The sequence below is a fragment of the Mastigoproctus giganteus genome, unplaced genomic scaffold (assembly GCF_048544385.1).
Source record: "Mastigoproctus giganteus isolate SK-2022 unplaced genomic scaffold, ASM4854438v1 scaffold_15, whole genome shotgun sequence".
Classification (NCBI taxonomy): domain Eukaryota; kingdom Metazoa; phylum Arthropoda; class Arachnida; order Uropygi; family Thelyphonidae; genus Mastigoproctus; species Mastigoproctus giganteus.
This window is the reverse complement of record NW_028328292.1, coordinates 6,985,973-7,010,099: the sequence shown is the minus strand read 5'-3', so window position 1 is coordinate 7,010,099 and position 24,127 is coordinate 6,985,973. Positions and strand designations below refer to the sequence as shown.

The window sequence follows — 24,127 nt, the reverse complement described above, 5'->3', positions numbered from 1 at the left end:
TAATTTAAATACTGTCTTGACCATTGTAGTCACTTTTACGAAAGCAAAAAACCTTACCTTTACCCTTGATGGTAGTTACCTCTGGGTAAATCCCACTTCAGCACACTATGATCACTGCCACTTAGTGGTTCCTTTATCTGGAAATTCTTAATGCATGAAGAATCACTACTGATAATCAGATCAAGAGTATTATTCCCTCTGGTTGCCTCTAGAACATGTTGCTGTAGAAAACAATCATCCAATAAATCCACAAAAGCCTTACTAGTGTGTGAGTGACCAATCCACAAATTCCAGTCAATCTGTGGAAAATTAAAATCCCCCATTATAAGACACTCTGATTTACTGGCCCAATCTATTTCTCTGATATCCCAACAATGTCTATGATGTCTTGACTAGCACTTCAAGCTCATGATCAGTATTGGTAGTGAATAATGATGCAAGGAAGTAATTATATACAATGGTGGTTCCCAAACTACTAAGACCTACGGACCCCTTCAAAAATGGAAAGAGGTTCGCAGACCCCTATATATATATATATATATATATATATATATATATAAACTTAAGTGAGAATAATGATAAAAAAAAAATGCCAGCAGCATGGCAAGACAGAAGAGCGAAAATTGTGAAATTATACATAACGATTAAACCAACAGGGAGGGAAGAGAATAAAATTATTGCAGCAGAAACTCTCGAAGATAATTTAGAAGTCTAAACACAAAGATAATAAAATATAATCAATTAAATTTTGAATAGCCAATTAAATGAAATTTAATGGCACCCCCCTCTGACGGGCACCAGGTTCAAATTTATGTGAACCTGGTGCACGAGCAGAGATGTGAACTACAATAAAATAAAATAAAACAAAAACAGAAATAGACTGGCCATTATGCCCCATCTCAACAGAGGACCACAAGGCCAATAATGGTCAGGGAATCACTGCATTTCGATCGCTAGACAAATCGCCGCAAAGGCGAATCGATCGAAAGATCAGTCCACCATCCGATCCCCAGATCAAACCGCCAATGCAGAGATTTGAATAACGGTGGTCCTGATGTAGCGAAAATTAAAAATAGGACAGATAAAAGCACTCAAATGCAAAGCCACACCACTGACAAAAGTAATCTTAACCAGATTATATAGGCAAAACATGAACTATGGATGGCAGCTCAGGCGCAGCGTTAGCAAATCAGCCCACTACTGTCATGTGATATACTTATATTTGAATAATGTTTGAAATAATTGAAAACTGAATCCTACATAAAAAAGGGGTAAAGCATACATCAGAGGCAGCAAAAAAGCGTTTTCCCCTACATCAGGGGTGGGCAACTTTTTTGTCAGTGGGCCAAATGAAATTTTCGTATCATGATGTGGGCCGAATGAAATTTTCGCATCATGATGCGGGCCGGAATAGATTGAACGATTTAATAAAAAAATTCAGGACCTAAAAAATGTTATATTACTTGAATTACCAAATTATTAATGTATTTTTAAAAAAAATATCTGAATGTCCAATTATCATTGAAAATGCGGCATTCGGCATCAATTTTTCTTTTTTTTTTAATTGGCTCATTTTATGGGCTATAAATTATATTAAATTAAAAATTGTAATAATTAGAAAAGGCATAAAACATAAAATATCTCGCACCAATATTATTTTTTTCAATAAGAAGTCAAACCCAAAGGAACTTCGATCGATGCTACAATAATAATTAGGAAATAACTGTTTGATGCTGCGTAGAATCACTTGGTTACTGTTGTACTGGCCGCGATTCCCGATTGAACCGAATTAAGCCGAACGTTTACGGCGAGTGTAGTCAGGTATGGATTTTCTATATTTATGCATTTACCGAGGGGGCCAGATTCAACATCGTCGCGGGCCAGATGTGGCCCGCGGGCTGGCTGTTGCCCACCCCTGCTCTACATGATGCTTGAAATATAAATTTAAGTAAGAATATTGATAAAAAATAAAATAATAAATAAATAAATAAAAATGCCAGCATGGAACATTTTTGCAGCAGAAACTCTCAAAGATAATTTAGAAGTCTAAATACAAAGATAATAAAATATTATCAATTAAATTTTGAATAGCCAATTAAATGAAATTTAATTGGCTATTCAAATCTATCGCTAGGTTTGTCTAGCGATCAAAATGCAGCGATTCTCTGACCATTATTGGCCTTGTGGTCCTCTGTTGAGATGGGGCATAATGGTCAGTCTATTTCTGTTTTATTTTATTGTAGTTGTTCACATCTCTGCTCGTGATATTTCACATAAATTTGTACCTGGTGCCCATCAGAGGGGGGTGCCGTTAAATTTCATTTAATTGGCTATTCAAAATTTAATTGATTATATTTTATTATCTTTGTATTTAGACTTCTAAATTATCTTCGAGTGTTTCTGCTGCAATAATTTTATTCTCTTCCCTCCCTGTTGGTTTAATCATTACGTATAATTTCACAATTTTTGCTTTTCTGTCTTGCCATGCTGCTGGCATTTTTATTTATTTATTTATTTTTTTTTTATCATTATTCTCACTTAAGTTTATATCTCAAGCGTCATGTAGAGGAAAATGCTTTTTGCTGCCTCTGATGTATGCTTTACCCCTTTTTTATTTAAGATTCAGTTTTCAATTACTTCAAACATTATTCAAATATAAGCGTGTGTGTATATATATATATACACACACACAATATATATATATATATATATATTTCTTTGCTATCCCGAAAGTTTGAGTATCATGTACTTAACTTGAACCTAGCGTAGCTCCACCGCTTACGTAAATTACAAAATTACAAAATATACATACACCAAAATTCGTCTAACGCTAGGTGCCGCTAACGTTTCTTCACATATATACACTGTTTAGCCTCCGGCTCTTTCTTTTTTGTCGACCGGTCACGTAGCGGTAAGTTATTGACATTCTTGTCATTCTTGTCATTCGGACACTCGCTTCCTTTGTCTTCTCTTTTTGGCGGGTTACTTACTTCTGTAAGGTCATCCATGTTCTGCATGTTATACTTCGGCATAATATTTTTGCTTAACTTGCATTTTATTTTTTCAAAATTTATATTCTAAATTATTTTTTACAACGTGTCCGCGTACACGTGTTTTTTGACATACAGAACATGTCAGAAACAGAAGTAAGAGTATTGCTGTTCTTTTTCATAATTTAGGTGGATGACCTCTGAAGAAGACACAGAAATTATGAAAGATACTGCAATGCTATTTCTACTTTGGTCGTTCTTTTCAATAATCTGCTATTTCTATTTTCGTTCTTTTCAAATTTTGCATTTTTCAAAATTCGCACTTTGTTTATAACGTTACTCTTTTCCGTTCTTCCCCCCTTTATTCAACATACATCGCTCCCAGGGTACACGGTATTTTCATTATTAGCATAAGTTAAATTAAAGATTTGCAAATAACATTAAAATAATTTTCTATATATATATATATATATATATATATATATAAAAAAACAGCCACTCCCAAGTTTACGTAATACTCGACATACGAAAATTCGACTTTACGTAAGTTTTTGCTGGCTGGTGCAAACTTAAAATCGTGGAAACCTATTTTGCATCCTGCAGGAATAAATGGAGGTACATATCTTGAAAATATTGCAATGTGGATTTGGTCTCACTGCTTCAACAGTGAATACTATTTTAAAGGGCAGTGCGCGTATAAAAGAACATGTCAAAGGATCAATGCACTTAAGATCAACAGGGATCACAAAATAGCATTCAGGTGCTATATCGAAGATGGGACAGATGTTAATATTATGGATGAAAAATCAGATTCAGAAGCGAGTGCCCCTGAGTCTAATGACTAAGCAAAAGCAACAAGTATTTATAAAGATATTAAGGATAAGTACGGCAAACCCCAACCCAAATTTGTGGCAAGCAATGGGTGGTTTAATACGCTCAAGCATCACACTGAAAAAGTATACAGTGAAGTCGCCAGTGCTGATTCTGAAGCTGCAGAGAACTTTTGTGATGTTTGGGAAAAAATTATTGATGAAGGCGGCTATTCAATGCAGCAAATTTTTAACGTTGATGAGACTGCTCCTTATTGGAAAAAAAAAAAAGTCAGATTGAACATACATTGTTAAAGAGGAAATTACAATTCCAGGTTTCATGGCATTAAAAGATAGGGCCACACTCTTTTTGGGGCTAATGCAGCAGGAGATTACGGATTAAAACCACTACTTGTGTACCATTCTGGAAATCCTTGTGCATTTAAGGGCATCAATAAAGCCACCCTACCCATGAATTTCCGACTAAACCAGAGAGCAGGGATAACAATATCTTTCTCTGAGAATTGGTTTAAATGCTGCTTCACTCCAGAGGTTGAAAAATATTGTAAAGACCACGACGTTCCCTTCAAGATTTTGCTTCTATTAAGTAATGCTCCTGGACATCCTACATCTCTAGATAATTTCAATTTGAATGTGAGAGTCATATTTATACCGCCAAACATAACTTCACTCATCCAACCTATGGATCAGGGTGTTATTTCGAATTTAAAAGCATACTATTTAAGCAGAACATTTGCTCAGGCATTGTCTTCAGTAGACGATGAGAAAAATTGTACGTTAAGACACTTTTGGTAATCTTACAATATTTACCACGCCATCTTAAACATTAATAAGGCCTGGGCAGAAATTATTAAAAGTTGTTTAAATGGCTCATGGAAGAAAATATGCCCACAGCACATAAAAGGCTTCGAAGGTTTAAAAAAAAAAAAAGATGAATCATATGAAGAGGTTACAGATAAGTTTGTAAACATAGCAGAACTACTTCAGTTGGAGGTTGTTGCCAAAGATGTGGAGGAGTTAATATAGGAAGAAGAGAAGGAATTACCTAATGAAGAACTTATTGCCTTGCAGGCAGCCATAGTAAAAGAAAAATGCTGACAAAGCTCAAGATGAACCAAATGAGCCGAGATGCTTCATCACCAGAGAGATGGCAATGGCAAGGTTTGAGAAGATGGATCCTGACAGCGAACAATTCTTAAAAGTTAACAGAGGGGTGAATGACATGTTTGCTTGCTACAAAGAAATCTACGATGAAAAGAAAAAAGCCACCGTCCAGTCATTCATTAATATGTTCTTTCGTAAGGTTGAGTGGCCAACCCCTTCTAAATCTCCACAGCCCTCAAACCTCCGCAGTGGTGTGCTTATCAGCTGGAGAGTTAATTCTGGCAATGATGCTCGAAAGGTAAAACTTGCTGAAGTTATGCCTGTCTCCTCTCTCTTTTGGTAATTTTATAAATTTTTTCTGCGCATGAGATAAAAAAAAAAAAAAAAAAATTGAATAAATAATTCTATTTACATGTTAGTCGAATATTTCTTTTTTTGCTTCAATCAAATTTGTGAGTGTTCGATAAGCATTTAGGGAAATTCTGACTTGTGTAAAATTCTGACTTACATAGAGTTCTGCAGAATGCAACCCTTACGTAAGTCAGGGAGTGGCTGTACAGGAAAAGGCAACCAATGTAATTTAAATGAATGCTAAATTAAAAAATAGTTTAGTGTGAAAATGTCAGTTATGTTTACATGACACTCATTTTCTGTTCACTTTGAAGTTATTTTATAACAAATTTATGAATATAACAAAATATGCATCAATCCTCTCCTTTGAGTTTGTTATAAATGAATTTGATTATGATAAGAATGCTGCTTGAATGATGTAATGGTCTATTTTAAGAGTTTTAATAAGTGGACAGAATTCTTATCAGATTAAATCTCTGAAAATATGTCATGGAGTAATTATTTAATTAATCCATAGCGTCCTCCAAGAACATGAAATCAAGCCAACAATCTCTGTCTGTCTGTCTGTTTGTTATACAATTACAATTCAGCAAAATCAAAAGTGATGAAGAGATATTCACAAAAGAATAAGAACTATATAAAGGCAGGTAAACTGAACTGTACAGTATTCAGTGAGAATCTTTTATGGAACTGTGAAAATCAGTAACCAACCAAACTGTGATGTGCTCCAAAACTTTGATGAGGTGTTGAGCAAAATATGTAGAGTTAGTTAGTTATTTGGTTTTTAGGAGCATTAGCAACTAAGGCCATATTGCTCCGGGAAATGCGGTGGTCATTCTCTGACCTTTCCTCATCCTCCGTATTTGGTGGTGACGGGCTCGAACCCCGGTCTAATCAAGAAGTGTGTGCTACGCACTGCTGCCCCTTCCCACCTGGCTACGGAGGCGCACAAAATATGTAGAAATGGAGAACAATCTATTGAATCAAATGATGAAAACAGGAAGCATCTTCTCTGTATACATCTGCAGATTGTTGGATTGTATTTATGTAAATATGTATTTATATATTTGTGCTGTGTGCGCTGTATAGTGAACTGAAGAAAATTTTCAGGAAGTACAGATTAAAAACAATAGTGTCTACTGTGATGGATAATGGGTCTCACTTTGCCAAAGCATCTGATGTCTTTGGTTTATCTGCAGCTGCCAAATGCAGTCCTAAAGATGAAGTACATATTGTGTCACTAAGTGAATTTCTGGATCTGGGTGATGATACTTTGCCATACTATCGAAGGCCTTATACCTTAATGTTTTTGAATGTAACTAAGTTGCATTCGGAAACATTATACATATAAGACAAGAGCAAAGCCCCTTTGCTAAATGTCTATGAATTGATACCAAAGAACAATTAGGGGGCGCCTCTGTAGCCAGGTTGGCAGGAGCAGCAGTGCGTAACACATGCTTCTTGATTAGACCGGGGTTCAAGCCCATGACCACCAAATACGGAGGATACAGAAAGGTCAGGGAATGACCATCGCATATCCCCGGAGAAATATGGCCTTGGTTGCTAATGCTCCTAAATACCAAATAACAACAATTAGGACTTGCCCTCACTGGATGAAAAGAATTTGCTAGACTCTGTTATCTGCTGAATGAAAGAGAGGAAAAGGTCATAGTTTTTGAATATGCCACGGGCTTAAGTCACCACAGTGCTCCTGAAATCAATTTTTGAAAGAGTTTAGTGATTTAATGGAACCGTTGTTGTCAAAAGCTTTAGATATTTTGTAGGGTGACCATGCAACAGTTGGTTTCCTAACTGTGCGACAGTTTGCTTGCAAGTTCAACTAGCAAACAGTGTCAATTAAGATACTATGTCTTACTAGCCAACAGGGCCGTGCCGAGCCATTTTAGTACCCAAGGCAAGTATGAAAAATTGTGCCTTACTGTTAATGATGGTAACGTTGGCAATTATTTAATCTTTCTTTTGGCACTCCTTTCAGCTTTTCACGTGAGGCAAGAGCCTCATTTGCCTCACCCTTGGCATGGCTCTGCTAGCCAAGGCTTTACACAGAGGAGTGAGGGTCAAGAGTGTCAGCTGATAATGAATATACTTTGGCATCACATTTCCATAATTTAACTAGCTTGGAAAAATTATGTAAAAAAAAGTGACAATATGCTCCAGAAAATGACAACTTTTCTAAATATCACCTTACCAACTGAGGCACCCTTACTTGCTGAGCCACCACACAAAAAAAAAAAAGAGATGGAAAAATGTTACTAGTTTCTTTAAATTTATCTTGAGAACTTCATAGTACTGAAAGTGATAATGAAGTACAGGAACCAAACTGCTTCCTCTCCAAACCTAATTGGTCCACTTCCACCCTAAAATCATTTACTCACATTAAACTATAGATATTAAACTAATGTACATAATGTATCATGCCATACAAAAAATGTATTGTCAAATGGTCAGTTGCCATTTATGCCACCTAATACTTGAAGTGCCCTACAACCTTTGGACAAGGTGTCACAAATATGTTATAGGAAACAGATTTTGACAACAACAGTTGCAAAAACAGACTGCAGAAAATTAGAACTGATAAAGCAAATTAATATTTGTGTTGTTGAATATATCAAAGAGCCATGGTAAGCAGTTTTGAAAGATACCATGAAAAAATGTTTTCAAAATTGTGGAATTAATATGGGAAATATGGAAAATTACATAAAAAGATATCACCTCTTGAGAAGGGGTGAATCATAGTTAATGCAGATAGGAGAAGTGGCAAATTTTCAAGTAAATTTAACTTTTGAGAACAATGTACATATATGCAATGTTTTAAAATTGGGAAGAAAAAGCTTTCGATCACCAAGACATGGAACCAGATGACAGCAGACAAGAGGAAAAGCATAGTGGTGAGATAAGGAGTGAAACAGTAATAGCACTGAGTGAAAGTTTAAGAATTGTTGATGACAGCTTTTTCAATGCAATTAGGAAATGAAACATTGTTAAATTTATTATTTCAGGTGGAAGATAATTTGAAAAAAGAAATTAAGGCAAAACGTGTTCACACAAAACAAATGACTTGAAAAGATTATTTTGATCAACATCCTTAAACTGCTTTTTAATGCTATAAGTACCAATCAATTTTTAATGTTGCAATTGCATAAATAAATAGTAATTATTGAAAACATTTAATTGACTCCTTACATGCTGCTTATAATATTAAAGTTTCTGTACATATTTCATCCCAATTTTTGTAATTCCCACAGCAAAGTCAATTACTTAAAAGAAAATAATACAGCAATACGTCCTCCCTCCCTAAGGCAACCACCTCCCCAAATGACTGATTTTTTGTCAGAATATCAGGTGGTCATTTTAGGGAAGTTTTACTGTATATTAATTTTATTTAATATCACTGACTGATAAAACTTTCCTCTATCCTACAATTATGTATTTAATATGCATGTTAATTTATATGGTACAATTTATACTGATCCATACAAGCTCCTCTGAAATCAACCACACAAGGTATTCTGTATGTGAGAGTTGTTGTTGTTGTTGTTTGGTTTTCAGGAGCATTAGCGACTAAGGCCATATTGCTCCGGGGATATGCGGTGGTCATTTCTTGACCTCCCGTTTCCTCCGTATTTGGGGGGTGACGGGCTCGAACCCCGGTCTAATCAAGAAGCGTGTGCTACGCACTGCTGCTCCTGCCCACCTGGCTACGGAGGCACCCCGTATGTATGTGAGAGTATTCTCACATACAGAATTTGCAATTCTTCTTGAGAAATCAATAAATGGATATTTATTTGACCATCTTGTAAGTGAATTGTAAAAGTCAAACTAGCAAGCACAATGGTGTATAAAATCCACTGTTCAGTTTTTTTTTTTTTTTTTTAATTTGGCTAGAATAGTTTTAAAAGTGTGCAATTTACAATGCTATCCATTATTTTAAAAACATAAGGGATAGAATTACATTGAACCCATTTCTTGACTGAAACAATGCAATAAGGTGCCAAGACAGGACAGACCTTTTAGTTAACATGGACAGTGTTACAGAAATAGTGTACTGATGTCCACTGTATACAACTCAATATACTTTTTGAAAATAAAACTAAAAAATAAAACAACAACGAAATAGAGGATATTATTTGTACTTCATTATTTTAACATAATTTAAAATTTTTTAATAGAAAAAATCTTCAAGCCAACAGCCAAAGAGAATACCCCTATGTCCAGGAATAAAAGTACAGCAGAACTATTTAGTCTTTTTTTTTCTCTTTTTCAAAAAGTGGCAACTGTGGGAACTATCAGAACACTTTTCAATTCTATGTAACAAAGCAAAAAAAAAAAAAAAAAGAACCAACTCCAGAGAAGAAAACACATTGTGATGTGGCAAGAATGCAGCATCCGGATCATAAATCTCTTGACATTACAAGGTATCAAAAAATTTATCTGGAGATGCAACAAGGCAGTTTTCTGAACAGTATCTACACAATGTATGCACCATTGGCCAACTGTGCTCTTGAACAGTGGTAGGAAGGGTAATTGGTAATGAAGTTCTCTATATTTTGGATAAATTTAAGCCAGGTACATATTTGCCTATTACTAAAATAATTTTATGAATTATATGAAGTGCCTAAACAGGTTGCCCTAGACCAGGGGTGGCGAACCCATGGCAGTGTGCCCAAATTGGCATGCATATAAATTTTTTAGGCACTTGGAATTCAGAGCATCCCAAAAAAATTTACAATCATGCAGTGATTTGTTTGAAGCCGAAGTGGTGAGACGTAATAACAAAATTGTGAAAAGAAATTAAGAAAAAAATTTGTATATTTCACACATTTATTCAGAACATAAGTTATTGGTAAAGTTATGTGAGATATATTATCCACATTCAGTGTTTAGTGTAGCCTCCATTATCAAATTACAGTTTGTACGTGGTGTGGAGATTGGAGATTATTCTTCATTAATTTCCATAAATTCTCATAAATATTTTCACTGCTATTTTTCCTTTACAGATTGTTTAGAATGTCAGCTCAATCAGCAAAGAAACAAAAATGTCTAAATGAAGCGGGGCATCAGAGAATTTCAAGAATCTTAGAGTGAAAGATTTGGTATGACTAAGAAGAATAATAAAGCATTATGCATTTTGTGTTCTGAAATGCGGGGATAGTTTTTTAAAATATGTAACTAATTTTGGCATGTGATTTAGCCAATTCTGTGTTCTGGGCACAGCATGCAAGAGTAGTTTTTTAAAAGATTTAGCCAATTTTGGCACGTATCCTTAAAACGATTCATCACCTGTGCCAACTTCAAAAGTGAACCTTAAAAAGGTTCACTTTTCAGTTGGCACAGACAGTTAAAAGTTAATTCTTTCTGAAAAACTTAAATCATGACAGGGGAAAAACAATTATTCATACCTGGAATTTATGTGAATGTAGAACTTTACTCAATCGCTCTCTAAAAGTTATTAAAGGCTTTAGTCCCGGATCTTCCTCACTATCCAGTGTTACAGTACTTGATTTTAAACTAGGATCCCTAGTGTCTAAATTTCCTTTCATGTTCTGACTGACATCCATTATCAAAAATTTCTAGGGTAAAAAAAAAAAAATAAATAAATAAAAAATATAACAATCATTATGAATATTCATGACATGAATTTGCTAACAAACTACAGCCGTGTCTTCATATTTGCTGGGGTTACGTGTCAACACTTCCAGTGAAAATGTGAAATTCCGCAAAAATCTGTACTCTCACCGAAATAGCCCCAGATGTTTTCTATGTATGCCTAAACACTTATGCAACTATTTACAATTAACAGAAAAATGTTTAAATGTGGTTAATTGTATTTTACAATAATGAGTAATGTTTTAGACACGTTTCGAAAATACTGTATCAAAATTTTATTACATAGTTAAGAACAAAGCATGCACCAGGGTATTCAACACAAGATTCAGTAAGCCACAGTAATAGGGATCTCAGAGGCTGGAGAAGGAAGGTTGGCTCACATCGAGACTTCCAGTTCAAGGGTATGGGGAGTTTTAGGCATCGTTGTAGAAGTTGTCCTTTTCAGGAACATTGTGATGGGAAGCTGCTTCTTTTGTTCGAACTCGTTGAACATATGTGTATGGTGTTAAAATATTGGAGAGGTTTTTGCTTGAACTTCATTGCCTGCACTAGGTTTTCCAAGTTGAACTTCTCTTGGCGTGGTTCTTCCTCAACCTCATCCTCAGAGTTGGAACAAACAAGCTCCTCAAATTCATCATCCGTTAGTGTTATTGCCTGTCCATCAATTAAATCGCTGATGTCCTCCTCTAAGTCCTCAAAACCTATGCCCCCTATTCTCCTCGCCAACTCCTTTATTTCTGCAGTAGTTTTCTTGCGCTGTTCATGCAGAATGGCTCGTAGTTCATCTGGACTGAAGTCATGCACAACCTTGGGCCACATGTTCTTCCAACAGACGTTTACAGACTTGTCCTTGATGTCTACCAGCACATTTTATTAGGAAGAGACTGTAATTTATGGTGAAGTCCTTCCAAAACTGAATAACATTGAGGTTGCAGTTGCCATCCATGGCCTTAATGATTCGGTCCATATACCTCTTTATGTAGTTGGCCTTAAAGGCCTTGATTATCCCCCTAGTTGAGTGGCTGGATAAGGGAGGTAGTGTTAGGAAATAGAAAGACCACCTCTAGGTCTTCATTTGCATAGTCTTGTGGATCACCTGGGTGTCCTGGGGCATTGTCCAGCAGGAGGAGGTCTTTAAATGGAAGCCCTTTTCCTTCAGGTATTCCTTAACTTCGGGGATGAAGCAGTGGTGGAACCAGTTCAGGAAGAGTTCCTTCGTTATCCAGGCTTTTGCATTCCACATCCATTACACAGGCAGTATATTCTTGTTACATTCTCTAAGAGCTCTTGGGTTCTGTGCACAGAAAATTAGGCCAGGCTTTGTCATATGGCCTGATGCACTGCTGCAAACTAGCAGCGTAACCTAATCTCGTGCTGCCTTGAATCCTGGGGCCTTCTTCTCTTCGACAGCTATTTAGGTGCACTGAGGCATCTTCTTCCAGAATAATGCCATCTCATTGGCATTGAAAACGTGTTCAGGTTTATATCCCTTCTCCTCTATGAGCTTCCTAAGTTGCGCAGGGTAGGCCTTATCAGCCTTGTGATCAGCTGAAGCAGACTCGCCCATAATCTTCATATTACTGAGTGAATAACATCTCTTGAATTTCTGGAATCAGCCTTTGCTAGCAATAGAAGTGGTTTCACCAATGCTGCTGGTACAGGGGGTTTGTTGCTTAAATCTCTTCTAAAGAATGAGGGCCTTAGAGGAAATCATACCAATGTTCACATGCAAGTTTTTCTTGTGCTGGTCTTCGATCCAAATAAATAAATAAATTTTCTGTTTATACTCTGGGACGACCAAACGGTCAGAAGAGTTCACAAGATAGACAGAATACAAGAAACAGCACTGTATTTAGCAGTCATGGGTTTGAACCCCAGTCAATCAAGGCACGTGTACTTATGCACCCGCGCTTGACCACTCGGCTATGGCAGCCTCTGCATTCTCCATTTTAAATGAACAGTGCATTCTCTATTTTTAACTTCACGTTATTTACTAGATATGAGCTGCATATCTAGCATTAAGAATTCCGCCAGTTTGCACTGCCTCTCTGATCTCAGTTTCTTGTTTCCTTATGTATCATACGGTACTTTTGTTGATAACCAAACATGTGGCCTATGGCTGCATATGCGAGCCCTTCTCACCATTTATCTAGAATCCACACTTTCTCGTTCAGTCATCACTTTCATGGCCCTTTAGGCTTTTGTCCATCACTAGATGTACTTTGTTCAGAACCATGGGTATTCACATAAGCACAGTAATATTTTAAGCACAAATAGCTTAACAGAGATACACACAAAGGTTGCAAGCCATGCTACTTGGATGACACTCACTGCGAGACTAAAGACATGAGTGCCCCACCATCACTCACGGTGAATGAAGCGAGCTGCAGCCAAATTTTTAGTATGATAAATTTTGCAATCGCCAACGTGAAAACAGATCCCCCAAATATGGAGACCCGACTGTATCGGTTAATTCTACATACAAAATATGATCTAAAAAAGTCCCTGAATTATATTTAAGAAAAAAGAAAAAAAAAAAAATGGGTATTTCATTCTGCCAAATCCATAGTCCCTTTGAGACATGATAAAATGAGCCCAGAAAGATTCTGCTCAGTTTCCCAGAAATGCTTTGGAAACACTGTTATTTGAAGAATTTCCAAAGGGTTTGTCAAAAAAGTTTTTGAAATATTTCATTAACACAATCACTTAAAACACAATTATCGGAAAATTGATTTTTTTTTTAAATGGCTAAAAATAATAAAAAACCAAACTCTATTTACAGTAAGCAACAGTTTTTAAACAATCGTAGATATTCTTGGTCCATTTGGATGTGCTGAAAAGTAGTGAAAAGTAATGTCTCTTTCTACTCTTTACAAGAAATTATGTTTCTATATAACAGCTCACTTTAACTTAACTGCATCTCATATATTATATAAAAAAAAGACAGGTCTGGCTTTATAAGATAACATAACACACCCCCAACTTCTTTGGCACCTTTTCAGACATTATACATATCTGATTATATACTGATACATATTTTGTAATTCAAATTGGCCCTACAAATGGTGGCTGTTGTATCTCTGAATTTTTAGTTTCCTATCCAGTATTCATTTGGATTTTTGTTGCAAGCTGAGATGTCAGCTGCTTGCTGAGCTTTCTGGTCTGAACCATTCAGAGAGTTTGGTTGGCCCTAATGTTTCATTCCAGAAACAAGAGATATGAGTTTTTATGGCATCTTGCATTTTCATTACTAGGTTTTCATCATGCAAGCAGAGAAGGTACTGATGTCAGCTTTGGTTATGTCCACACACATTGCACAGGTGCCAAAGCACTCTGAAATTCCATTCCAAACTACAATGCCACCAGTTATCAAAGTGCAAAGTGTGTTAGTTGTCTGACAGCACCAGGGGGTTCACCCATCTCTGCGTTGTGTACTCTGTTTATGTAGCACAGAACTCTGTGAAGGCCAGAGATTTAAAAAGTGTGTAGGGAGTGGAAGGATGTGTAGTGTTGTGTACCGTTGTTCTTCTGACCATTTAGCCATTGGGCTCCTGTTGGGACCCACCGTTGCCACACTTGGCCCCGTTAAGGCAGGTCAGGTACCCAGTAGATTTTTGTACTCTGGCAGGCCTTGCCACCTAGTTTCCAAAGATTTCAGTGGCAAGGGCCTATGTGAAAAAAAAAAATAAATAAATAATAAATAAATAAAAAAATAAAGAAGGGGGTTAATGCTAGAATATAAAAGGCCAAGAGTAATATGTAAGCGTGGTTTAAATTTGGACGTTATTAATTGATAAGTTGTGTGGGGTGTACACTGCCAGATAAACAGAGTAGGAGGGAGTTGAAGGCTGGGGGAAAAAAGACAGAGGTATGGAGATGATAGAGAAGGCGACCCCAGAAGTTAGTGAGGCAGGCCCAGGCCTCACAAGGCAGAAGGAGGGGGTAGCAGGGGGGGGAGACAGGAACTAATCTCCTCCCCCAGCCGGGGAGTAGAGTAAAAGAAAACCAGGCTAGTTATAAGTGGGTTTTCATCTTACACAACACCAACAGCAACCTTACAGCAGCGCTTCAAAGGGTACAGGGCACATCCAACAGCCAGCAGATTTGGCCATTCTGGGGCCTTAGGTGCAACTTCAAATTCATGCCCCCATCAGTGGTATTTGAAAATAGTGGTTACTTTATTATTATTTATATGTCAAAAAAGCAAGCAGCGAATTTCCAGCTCCAAGAAATTGACATTTTTGAAGACTTTTGCTGTTTTATTGACTTAACTGTCATATTAATAAATCATACTCTAAGTAACTTTATATTCCTAGTCATACTTATTAATTTTATTTTAGCTAGATATTTTGTAGGTTACTACTTAATATACATAGAACCGTTGTGTCATTCGAATTTTGCTGCCATTGTTATAGTATAGAGTGAATGGTAGAGGAATTCAAATTTTTAATTGTGGTAAATAGGTAGTTCTAAAGTTTGAAACAATTAGCTTTGCGTTAGTTGGATGATTTTGTTATATATTATAATTAACTTATAACTCCAAATCACTTGTTGAGAATATATATATATATATCTTTGTGTTTAGCTAAGGATATAACTAATTTAACATTATGATCCTTACAGTATTGCGTAACGTATATTTCAAACTTATTAGGGCAAGGTATAACATAAAACTAGATAGCGTAATATATATCACTGCATTTAGGAATCTATTAGATTAGTGTAATATTGACAATTAATTAATACGTTTATTAATCTTATTAATTTTCATTGTTATTCAATTGTATTCAAATGTAAATCGTGCCCCAGATTACAGCAGCAAAGTAAAGTGCACAAAGTAGCAGGAGTGCTGTGGCACAGGGGAGAACATAAGGGGTGATTCTCCAATGCATCACAGCCCAAAAAAATGTGCAACTTATGAAATGCTTACAGATCTTTCTGGAACAGGACATCGTCTAGCCAAGGAGGATGTCTTTGTGTGTGCTAGGTGCAGAGAGTGTCAGAAATTAGGCACCAACCCAGTGTTCTGATGGACATCTATGAAAGTTTGAAGAGTAAGGTTGATGCCCTCGAAGGATTTAAAATGGTGGACCATCAAGCTCCGAGCTGCCCAACTCATTGCCAGAGCTCACGCTCGTGCATCAGGCAACCTTCAAGGTAGAATGTGCTGGTCCCGCAGGAGCTAGTTATTGTTGGTGACTCAGGGAAATGAGTAATATATTGTGTAAAGAGAGGTGGAATAGGGCCAGAGTATGTCTAAGAGGGGCAAAAGTTGATGATATTGTCATCAACTTTTGATGACAATATCACCAAAAGGAAGTGATTATCTCTTTGTATAAGGCAATGGTCTGACCACATCTTGAGTATTGCATACAGGTCTGGAGACCTCATTTTAGGAAGGATGTAGAGTTGCTAGGACGAGTACAAAGAAGGGCTACAAGATTAGTGAGGGGAACAAAGGTGTCCTCTGACCAAGAAAGGCTTAAGTTCTGAAAATAGCATTTGCGAGGCAATCTGATTGAGGTGTATAAGGCCTTGAATGGTTTGAGCAGGCTCAATGTTGATGGGATTCTTTCTCTTGCTCAAATTATGAACCTGAAGGGGCATAAATTCAAATTGACAAAAGACAGTTATAAATTCAAATTGAGGAAAGATGGTAACAGATAGATGTACGGAAATTTACCTTTAGCCAGCAGGTAGTTGATTGCTTGAACAAACTTCCATCTGTTGTTGTGGAAGTTGATAGATTAAATAAATTCAAGGAAGAAGTGGACAAACTTTTGGTGCAAATGGATGGATGAAATGGGAAGAAGTTTTTTTTTTTTTTTTTTTTTGGCTAATGCTGTATAAGCTTGCTTTCTTGCATTATATGCCTCTACCAATGCTAGTATAGTATTAAACAAAGAAATGTCTCTGATTTGCTCTCAAATTTTTACATACATGTGATATATGTAAAAGAATACTTTTAAATCTTTGGAAGCCTTTGAACATGCATACCTTTTGAGAACCTAGATAATAAATCCATTTCTGCCAACATCTGCTCTAATTGCATGAACCTTAAAAGACTTGAACCTTTTGAAGAATTTTCCAGAGGTGCTGTTTTGTGATCAACTGCAATTAAAACATGGTTTTCCCTGCATGCAAAAGTTTAGGTTTGAGAACAAGATGGAATCAAAGAACTAGATCTGAAGGAAACAGACCATAGCTATGGTCTGCAAATCACTACATTCCAAATAGTGTGATTGGTAATCAATTTCCAGAAGTCATTTTTCAGACCTCTTGGAACACATCAATATCAAGTGGACGAATCAGATTCATCCCCTTCCTTTTATAGTTTATATGAGCAAATAAATCTTTGCTGTTTTTCTTAGCATCCTTTGCCAAAGATTTCTCATAATCTGCCTTCGCCTGCCTAACCTCCTTTGTGACTTGATTACAGACTAGCTTATATCTGTCATAAGCTTCTGTGTCACCTGATAATTTATATGCATCCCATGCATTTTTCTTCTCTGCCATGAGTCTCATTAGTTTATTTGACAACCATTTAGGCCTAAACCTCGAACAATATTTCTTAATAGGTATGAAACTTTTAGTAGCTCCCACGATTAATTCCTTGAATGCTTCCCACTTAGAATTTGCTGTTGGTAACATCATCAGTTGATCCCACTATACAGAATTTAAAAACTGTCTTTCATACCCTGCTTATAACAATAACTTCTTGTGAAAGGTCCATCAGTAAACTTAAATTGATTATAAACCACTTTAGATCAACAACTGGACAAGAATCACAAAAACCAACATATCAATTATGATAAAATTGATGATTTTGCTTCAATTTCAAACATAAATTATGATAAAATTGATGATTTTGCTTCGGCAAAATTGAGAAAAATTCAATTAAAGTAATACATCTTCATTACATATTTTTAGTTTATGTTTAATGTTAAAATTACTGTATATTATATTTCACAATATTTTATTTCTACGACTTTATTCTAGATATATCAGCAAACTATCTGTGATTTTTTAAATTTATTTTAGTTATATTTATTTTCCTTGTAGTTTATATAGAAACAAAGTCTAGATATAAACAAATATTTGTAAGTTTCTATCTCTTTGATATTTTGTTTTGTTATATTCATTGTGTTATTTAAATTATTAAATTATTTTATTAATCTTAATTAATTAGCATATGCAAATCATAGATTGCTGCAAGTCATTTTTATGAATTCATAAAGATTGACTACTTGCGTTTCTGCCCACTGTATATAACTTGAAAACTGTCTGAGACCACTGTAGTCACCTTTATGAAAGCAAACCACCCCTTTACTCCTGATGGTAGTTACATCTTTAAGTAAATCCCACATTAGCACACCGTGATCACTGCCACCTAGTGGCACCTTTATCTGTAAATTCTTAATCCATAAATAATCACTGCTGATAATCATATCAAGAGTCTTACTCCCTCTGGTTGCCACTCTAACACGCTGCTGTAGAAAACAATCATCCAATATATCCACAAAAGCTTTGCTAGTGTGCGAGTGACCAACCGACAAGTTCCACTCAATATCTGAGAAGTTAAAAATCCCCCATTATGAGACAGTCTGATTTACTGGCCCACTCTATTTCTCTATATAATTGTTCATTGTACTCATCAGAGTCATTAGGCCTATAACAAACTCCTACCCTCATTTTTGCTTTCCCAGTGCTTATGTCACACCAAACTGACTCGACACTGCACTGTCCATCTATATCAACTGGATGCACTTCTTCCTTAGATTTCATGTGTTTCTTAACTAACAGCATAACCCCTCCTCCCTTCCTATCCTCTCTATACACATTATACTCCCCAAATTCCAATTCTGCATTCCTTATATCTGTGTGACGCAATGTCTCTGATATCCCAACAATATCTGCCTTTGATGTCTTAACTAGCACTTCAAATTCATCAAATTTATTTACTATACTCCTCCTAGAATTGGCGTACATGAAAGTATACATTCACCTGTTCTTACGCTTAGTTACTCTAACACAGCCCATGTATTTACTTCTTTCATGACAGCCAACAGTTCCTGAAATCCCCAGCAGCTTTCTTTCCAGGCTGCTGCTCATTCCAATAGAAGCAGTGCAAGAATCACTTCCACCTCTGCCTGCAGCTACCGTTAATCTATTAGTCGTAAATTCCCCCCAAGCTAGCAGTTTTCAACTCACCTAACATTGCTTCGACAGCATCTTGCACGCTTTCTATTTAAGTGTACCCCATCCCTGTAGAAGCAATCTCTCCTTAACAAGCACAGACCACGCTGAGAAAAATTCTACCCCATGAGCCTTGCACAATCTCATATACTCCCTTTTTTTTTTTTTTTTTTTGGTAGTTGTTGGCGCATCGGCTTCTGTGGCCATAATGCACCTCCCAGGGTTTTTGCAGTACTTTGATCCAAGCCTGAGGCAGGATTCGAACCCGCGACCTTTGGATTGCCAGGCAGACACTTTACCCACCCGGCTAGCCCCATCAGCCATATACTCCCTCCTATCGTGTCTGGGCAGGACACATAATATAAATATGATACGATATAAATACGACAGAATATATAAATACTGTACATAACTGAAAGCATTTTAGCATATATTGTTAGACCATAAGAAATCTGAGGCCTAATTTTAATTCCACTGCTTCTCTCAGTCTGCCCCCCCCTCCAAAAATCTATAAACACTGTGTCCAGTTTATTATGTACACCATGCCCTCACCATTTAAAGAATTGACCACTATGCCCACACCATGCTACCTTAATTTTGTTATAATTCAGTGAAAGAATAAGCCAACAGCCCAACCTAAACGACTGAGCACACTATGATGTGCTATGTCAGATAAGCCAGCACAAATATCAGCCATTACAGTCCTGCTGGGATGTTCATAAACAAGTATCTATAATGTAACAAGAATGCCCCAATAACCAGAAAGCATCCAGCCAAAGGCAAGCTATTTCTGTAGCCAGAAACAGCTTGCTGAAATAAAAGACCAATTTGTGAAGTGAAGATAAATATTGAGTCTGAAGGATGGGGCAAAACCAGTCAAATCACAATGCAGGACAACAATGATACTCTGAATTGTTATTTGACTGATTTTGTCATTTGTGTGTTCCCATATACCTCCCAAAGAGGAATGTGGGAACAGACAATGTGCCAGATCCTGTTATGGATAGTTTATAGTAGCAAAGGACTTCACTGGGTTCCACTCTTCTCAGCTAAAAAAAAGTGAAGTCTATATACAGTGAGCATAAGAATAGAGATTATGAACATTTGAAGAGTGGAAAAAAGTTGCCTGGTCTGATGACAAATCCCATTTCTAGTTGTTTCAGCTGACTGCAGGACCAGAGTATGGTGACAAAAGCATGAATCTGTGGATCCACTGGGCCAGGTGTCAATGCTGTAGGATGGTGATGAAAGTAACAGTATGGGGGGAGCATTTTAATAGTACATGTTAGGGCTTTTGATACCAATGTATCAATGTCCAAATGCTACAGCCACATGAATATTGTTGCCAACCAGGTAGCATTCTTTCATGCTCACGGTTTATTCATTTTGTAAGGTTACTTTCAGCAGGATAATATATCACATGATAAGGTATTTAGGAATGACTCTGGATCATGAATGTGACTTTGCCATACTCCTTGGGCCTGCTCGATCACATGATTATGCATCAGTGAGATGAGGCAGCATGAGTTGTTCATGGTAGGAAACCATTGCCATCCAATCTGATAAAACCACAAGATAAGACTAGATGGATCAGCATCCTTTTGGACATTACTCGGGATGAAAAAGTTGGATTGGCATGGCATTTTTTAGTGTGTATTATGATTCCCTGAGACGGTTTCAGGCCCACTTCCCTATAGTCGCCCCCATTCCCTCCTATAGAAACATTACAATAGGAAGTTTTAGTAAATACTTCAAGCACATCATAAGTTTTTAATAATGATAAGTGCTATATGAAGTTTTAGTAAACACTTCAAGCAAATAAAAGTATTTAATTTGCTTGAAACATATAAAAGTATCCAATTTACTACAAATAACACTATACACTATTTTTCAAGTGTTTGGACATTATTCAAGATGAAAAATTTGGAGTGGTATGATATTTTTAGTATTTGTTCTGTGATTCCCTGAGATGGTTTTACGGCCACTTCCCTATATTCACCCCACCACCAACACACACTCCCTCCTAGAGAATCATTATTATATGAAGTTTTAGCAAACACTTCAAGCACATTGAGTTCTTAATTACTAACGTATATTATTTAATAATGATATGTGAAACCCAATGCAGTGCTACATTACCTAACTTGTTTGGCATATTCTTAAGTCTAAGATTTAACAAAGAAACAAAAGCTCTAAATTATTCTTTTATAGTTTCACTAATAAATTAACTTCAGTGCATTTATATACAATTCTTATATAAATGGTATTATATTGATTACTTTTTAAAAGTTTATTAGCATTTTATTGGTACCACACTAGCATGCATCAAGCAGGTCAGCCACAAGAACTGTGGGATATCTATCATTACTAATCACATCTAGGCCAATTGGTTGGTTTTTGGAAAAGACCACAGTGGTGGTCCAAGGTAGAGGCTATAACCCCATCCCACCCCACCCAAGATCAAATAGTATGGAGTTTTTAACTGCTACAGGATGATTAAAGTTTAATGATTCCCTGGAAGACTGCTTTAGACACCCCCCCATTCGAGAAAATCCTGGAACTGTACGTTAAAGACCAAAGCAAAAGTATTTCAAGCAATCTAGAATTCTAATTCTGTTCTATATCAACTCAACAGAAATAAATTTCTTTTCCTGGGTTATTAAAATTGGGTGTAACATGAGACATCCTACACTGCACATTAGTCCCAAGAACTGTGGATCGCCTGTCATCCCTGATGACACCTAGGCTAATTGGTTGGTTTTTTGGAATTTTCAACAAACATCAGTAAGTTGTGTCTGGTTGGTTTGCCTGTTTTTCAAGATGAAAAACCATCTCCAGAATAAAAAATTTCCTCCCTCGCCCAACTAATTGTCATGTGAAAGAGCCAAGAGGATTCAACCTTTTGGGATGGGGGGGTAAACAGCATAGCAAATTGATGTTTACGTATAACACAGGAGAAATTACTTTTAGAATTATCTGTTGGGGAGCATGTTGTTACCCACATTATCGCCTCCCCCTCCGATCTACCCTCGGAAAACGTTCAGAAATTCCTGCCCACCGGCCAAAAATGTAAAATTTGTATTGCATTAACTTGTAAACGTTGACACCAACAGGACCAATTGAGAGCCGTGTTGGACACACAACCTCTCTCATATGACAAACTGCACTGGAATAACATTTTACGGTTTACTAAAGTAATCATTCTTTTCATCCTTACGTTCCAGTGGTTCATTAACCACCTTATTTATCACTTAATCGTGTATTTAAAGAGTTATATAAACAGTTTACATCCTAAAAACGATATCAAAGTAATTCATTTTTGTACATCAAAAAGGAAGAATCAAAATTGTGTAAAATAAATCAATGCTAGTTAGAGCTTTATAGAGTTTGGCAACGTGAACAGCTGGCATCTTCAAAAACACATATTCTCCAAATATCGCAACACATTCTATTTAGCCAAATGTCAACTAAAGCACAAACAGCTTACTTTACCTTCAATTAAACTTCAAAATATGTTGTGGAATTCAATGCATCCGACGTCCATCAGCGACAATCCAAACAGCATTTTTTAGCTATCTCTAATTTCTGTCACACATAGCTACGGTACTTCACACATAGGATCCTTTTCATGTTACCTGTTTCCCAAAGCATATCTCTTATATGTCAGTGATGTTTATCCAGCTACTCCCCCACTGTTCAACCTCTTCAGTGACCTTACTTCGTACCAGATCATTTGCTGGGTCAAAAGTCAAAGATGACGGATTATACGTAATAAATTTCCCTCTATATAGCAATAATTTCCCTTTTCCATCAAATCTCTTTCTCAATTTTCATTTCAACTCAACCTCTGTATGTATTTATGCGTGTATCATGTAGCATTTGAGTATCGATGATCGGTTCAGAAACACAAATCTATTTAATAAAAACTTTCTGATAATTAATGCATTAAATTGTAGAAAACAAGTTGATATTATATACACCGACATCAACTCTGCTGATGCGGTTTACATAACATCACTCCTAATTTGGTTGACGGGCAATTACAGTATAACTTTAAAAAATTTAAAAGATTTTCGAATATCTCTATTCTAGAAATCTTTTTACATTTGTCAAAGATGTTAAGCCACCCTTCGTTATTTCAGCAGACAAACCTCAAGGCGGCATATTATCCGGCCCTACTGCAATCTTTACTTCTGCCCTTATACAATGATCTTTTCTATGCAGATGATGTCACGATTATCACAATGTGATTTTCTTTTGTGGCTGAACATTTTCAATTTTTATTTGTAACACACCTAACGAGTTTTCATCCTATCTTAAATCTTTTAAGCTCTCTATTAATCTTTCTAAATCTCAACCTCTCCAATCATTTATAAATTGATTTCCTTTTAAATTTCTCCTTCTTTGACTCTAAATTTCCTTTGCTCATCATTGCAACTCTTTGGCCAATAAATTCACAATAACAATTTAGTCTCTAAAGCAAGGGCTGCAATATGTTCTCCCCTATAATTTAATCAATAGATACTTCAGCAAAATGCCTAATATTTTACACGCCTCCCCAATCTGGTCTATTGTTACTCTATCTAACTCTAAAGAGATTTCTTCTCTTAAATATTGGTTTGTACTCTGGATATCTTGAAATCTAACTCTGTACCAGTAAATCAGAACACTCATAGTGGAATGTCTTGATTATACGGAAATTCGGATTTCCATTATCAGGCAAAATTTAGTCGTTTTTGTTAAAATCCACAATTCGGAGGTGCATAATACTCTTTGTTACTAATGCGGCAATAAAACTGAAAAGCTAAACCATAATTAGGACATTGAATACCGGAGCTGCAAATACTCCCAGGAATATTTAGAACTTAACCATCCGTAATTCCTATCAACAAAGATCAATTAGAACTAAACCTTCCCTAATTCTTATCAACAAACTTTGGTCCACTGTCCAAAGTTTGTTGACAAGTTTGTCACTTGCCTTTGCAAATTATTAAAAGATTTAAATATCGTTGACATATATTAATCCGT

General features: G+C 36.3%; 1 protein-coding gene across 1 annotated transcript in view; it reads right to left on the bottom strand.

Annotated features, from left to right (window-relative positions):
- Positions 1-22,845, bottom strand: part of LOC150074930 (voltage-gated hydrogen channel 1-like) — a 62,545-nt gene extending 39,700 nt beyond the window's left edge. Inside the window, exons 1-2 of the mRNA XM_090389342.1 lie at positions 22,592-22,845; positions 10,696-10,866 (exon numbers count right to left, since the gene is read on the bottom strand). Of these exons, the coding sequence (XP_090245468.1) occupies positions 10,696-10,854 (159 nt within the window). The 5' untranslated portion in view covers positions 10,855-10,866; positions 22,592-22,845. The remainder of the gene's footprint in view (positions 1-10,695; positions 10,867-22,591) is intronic.
- Positions 22,846-24,127: the final 1,282 nt, after the last annotated feature.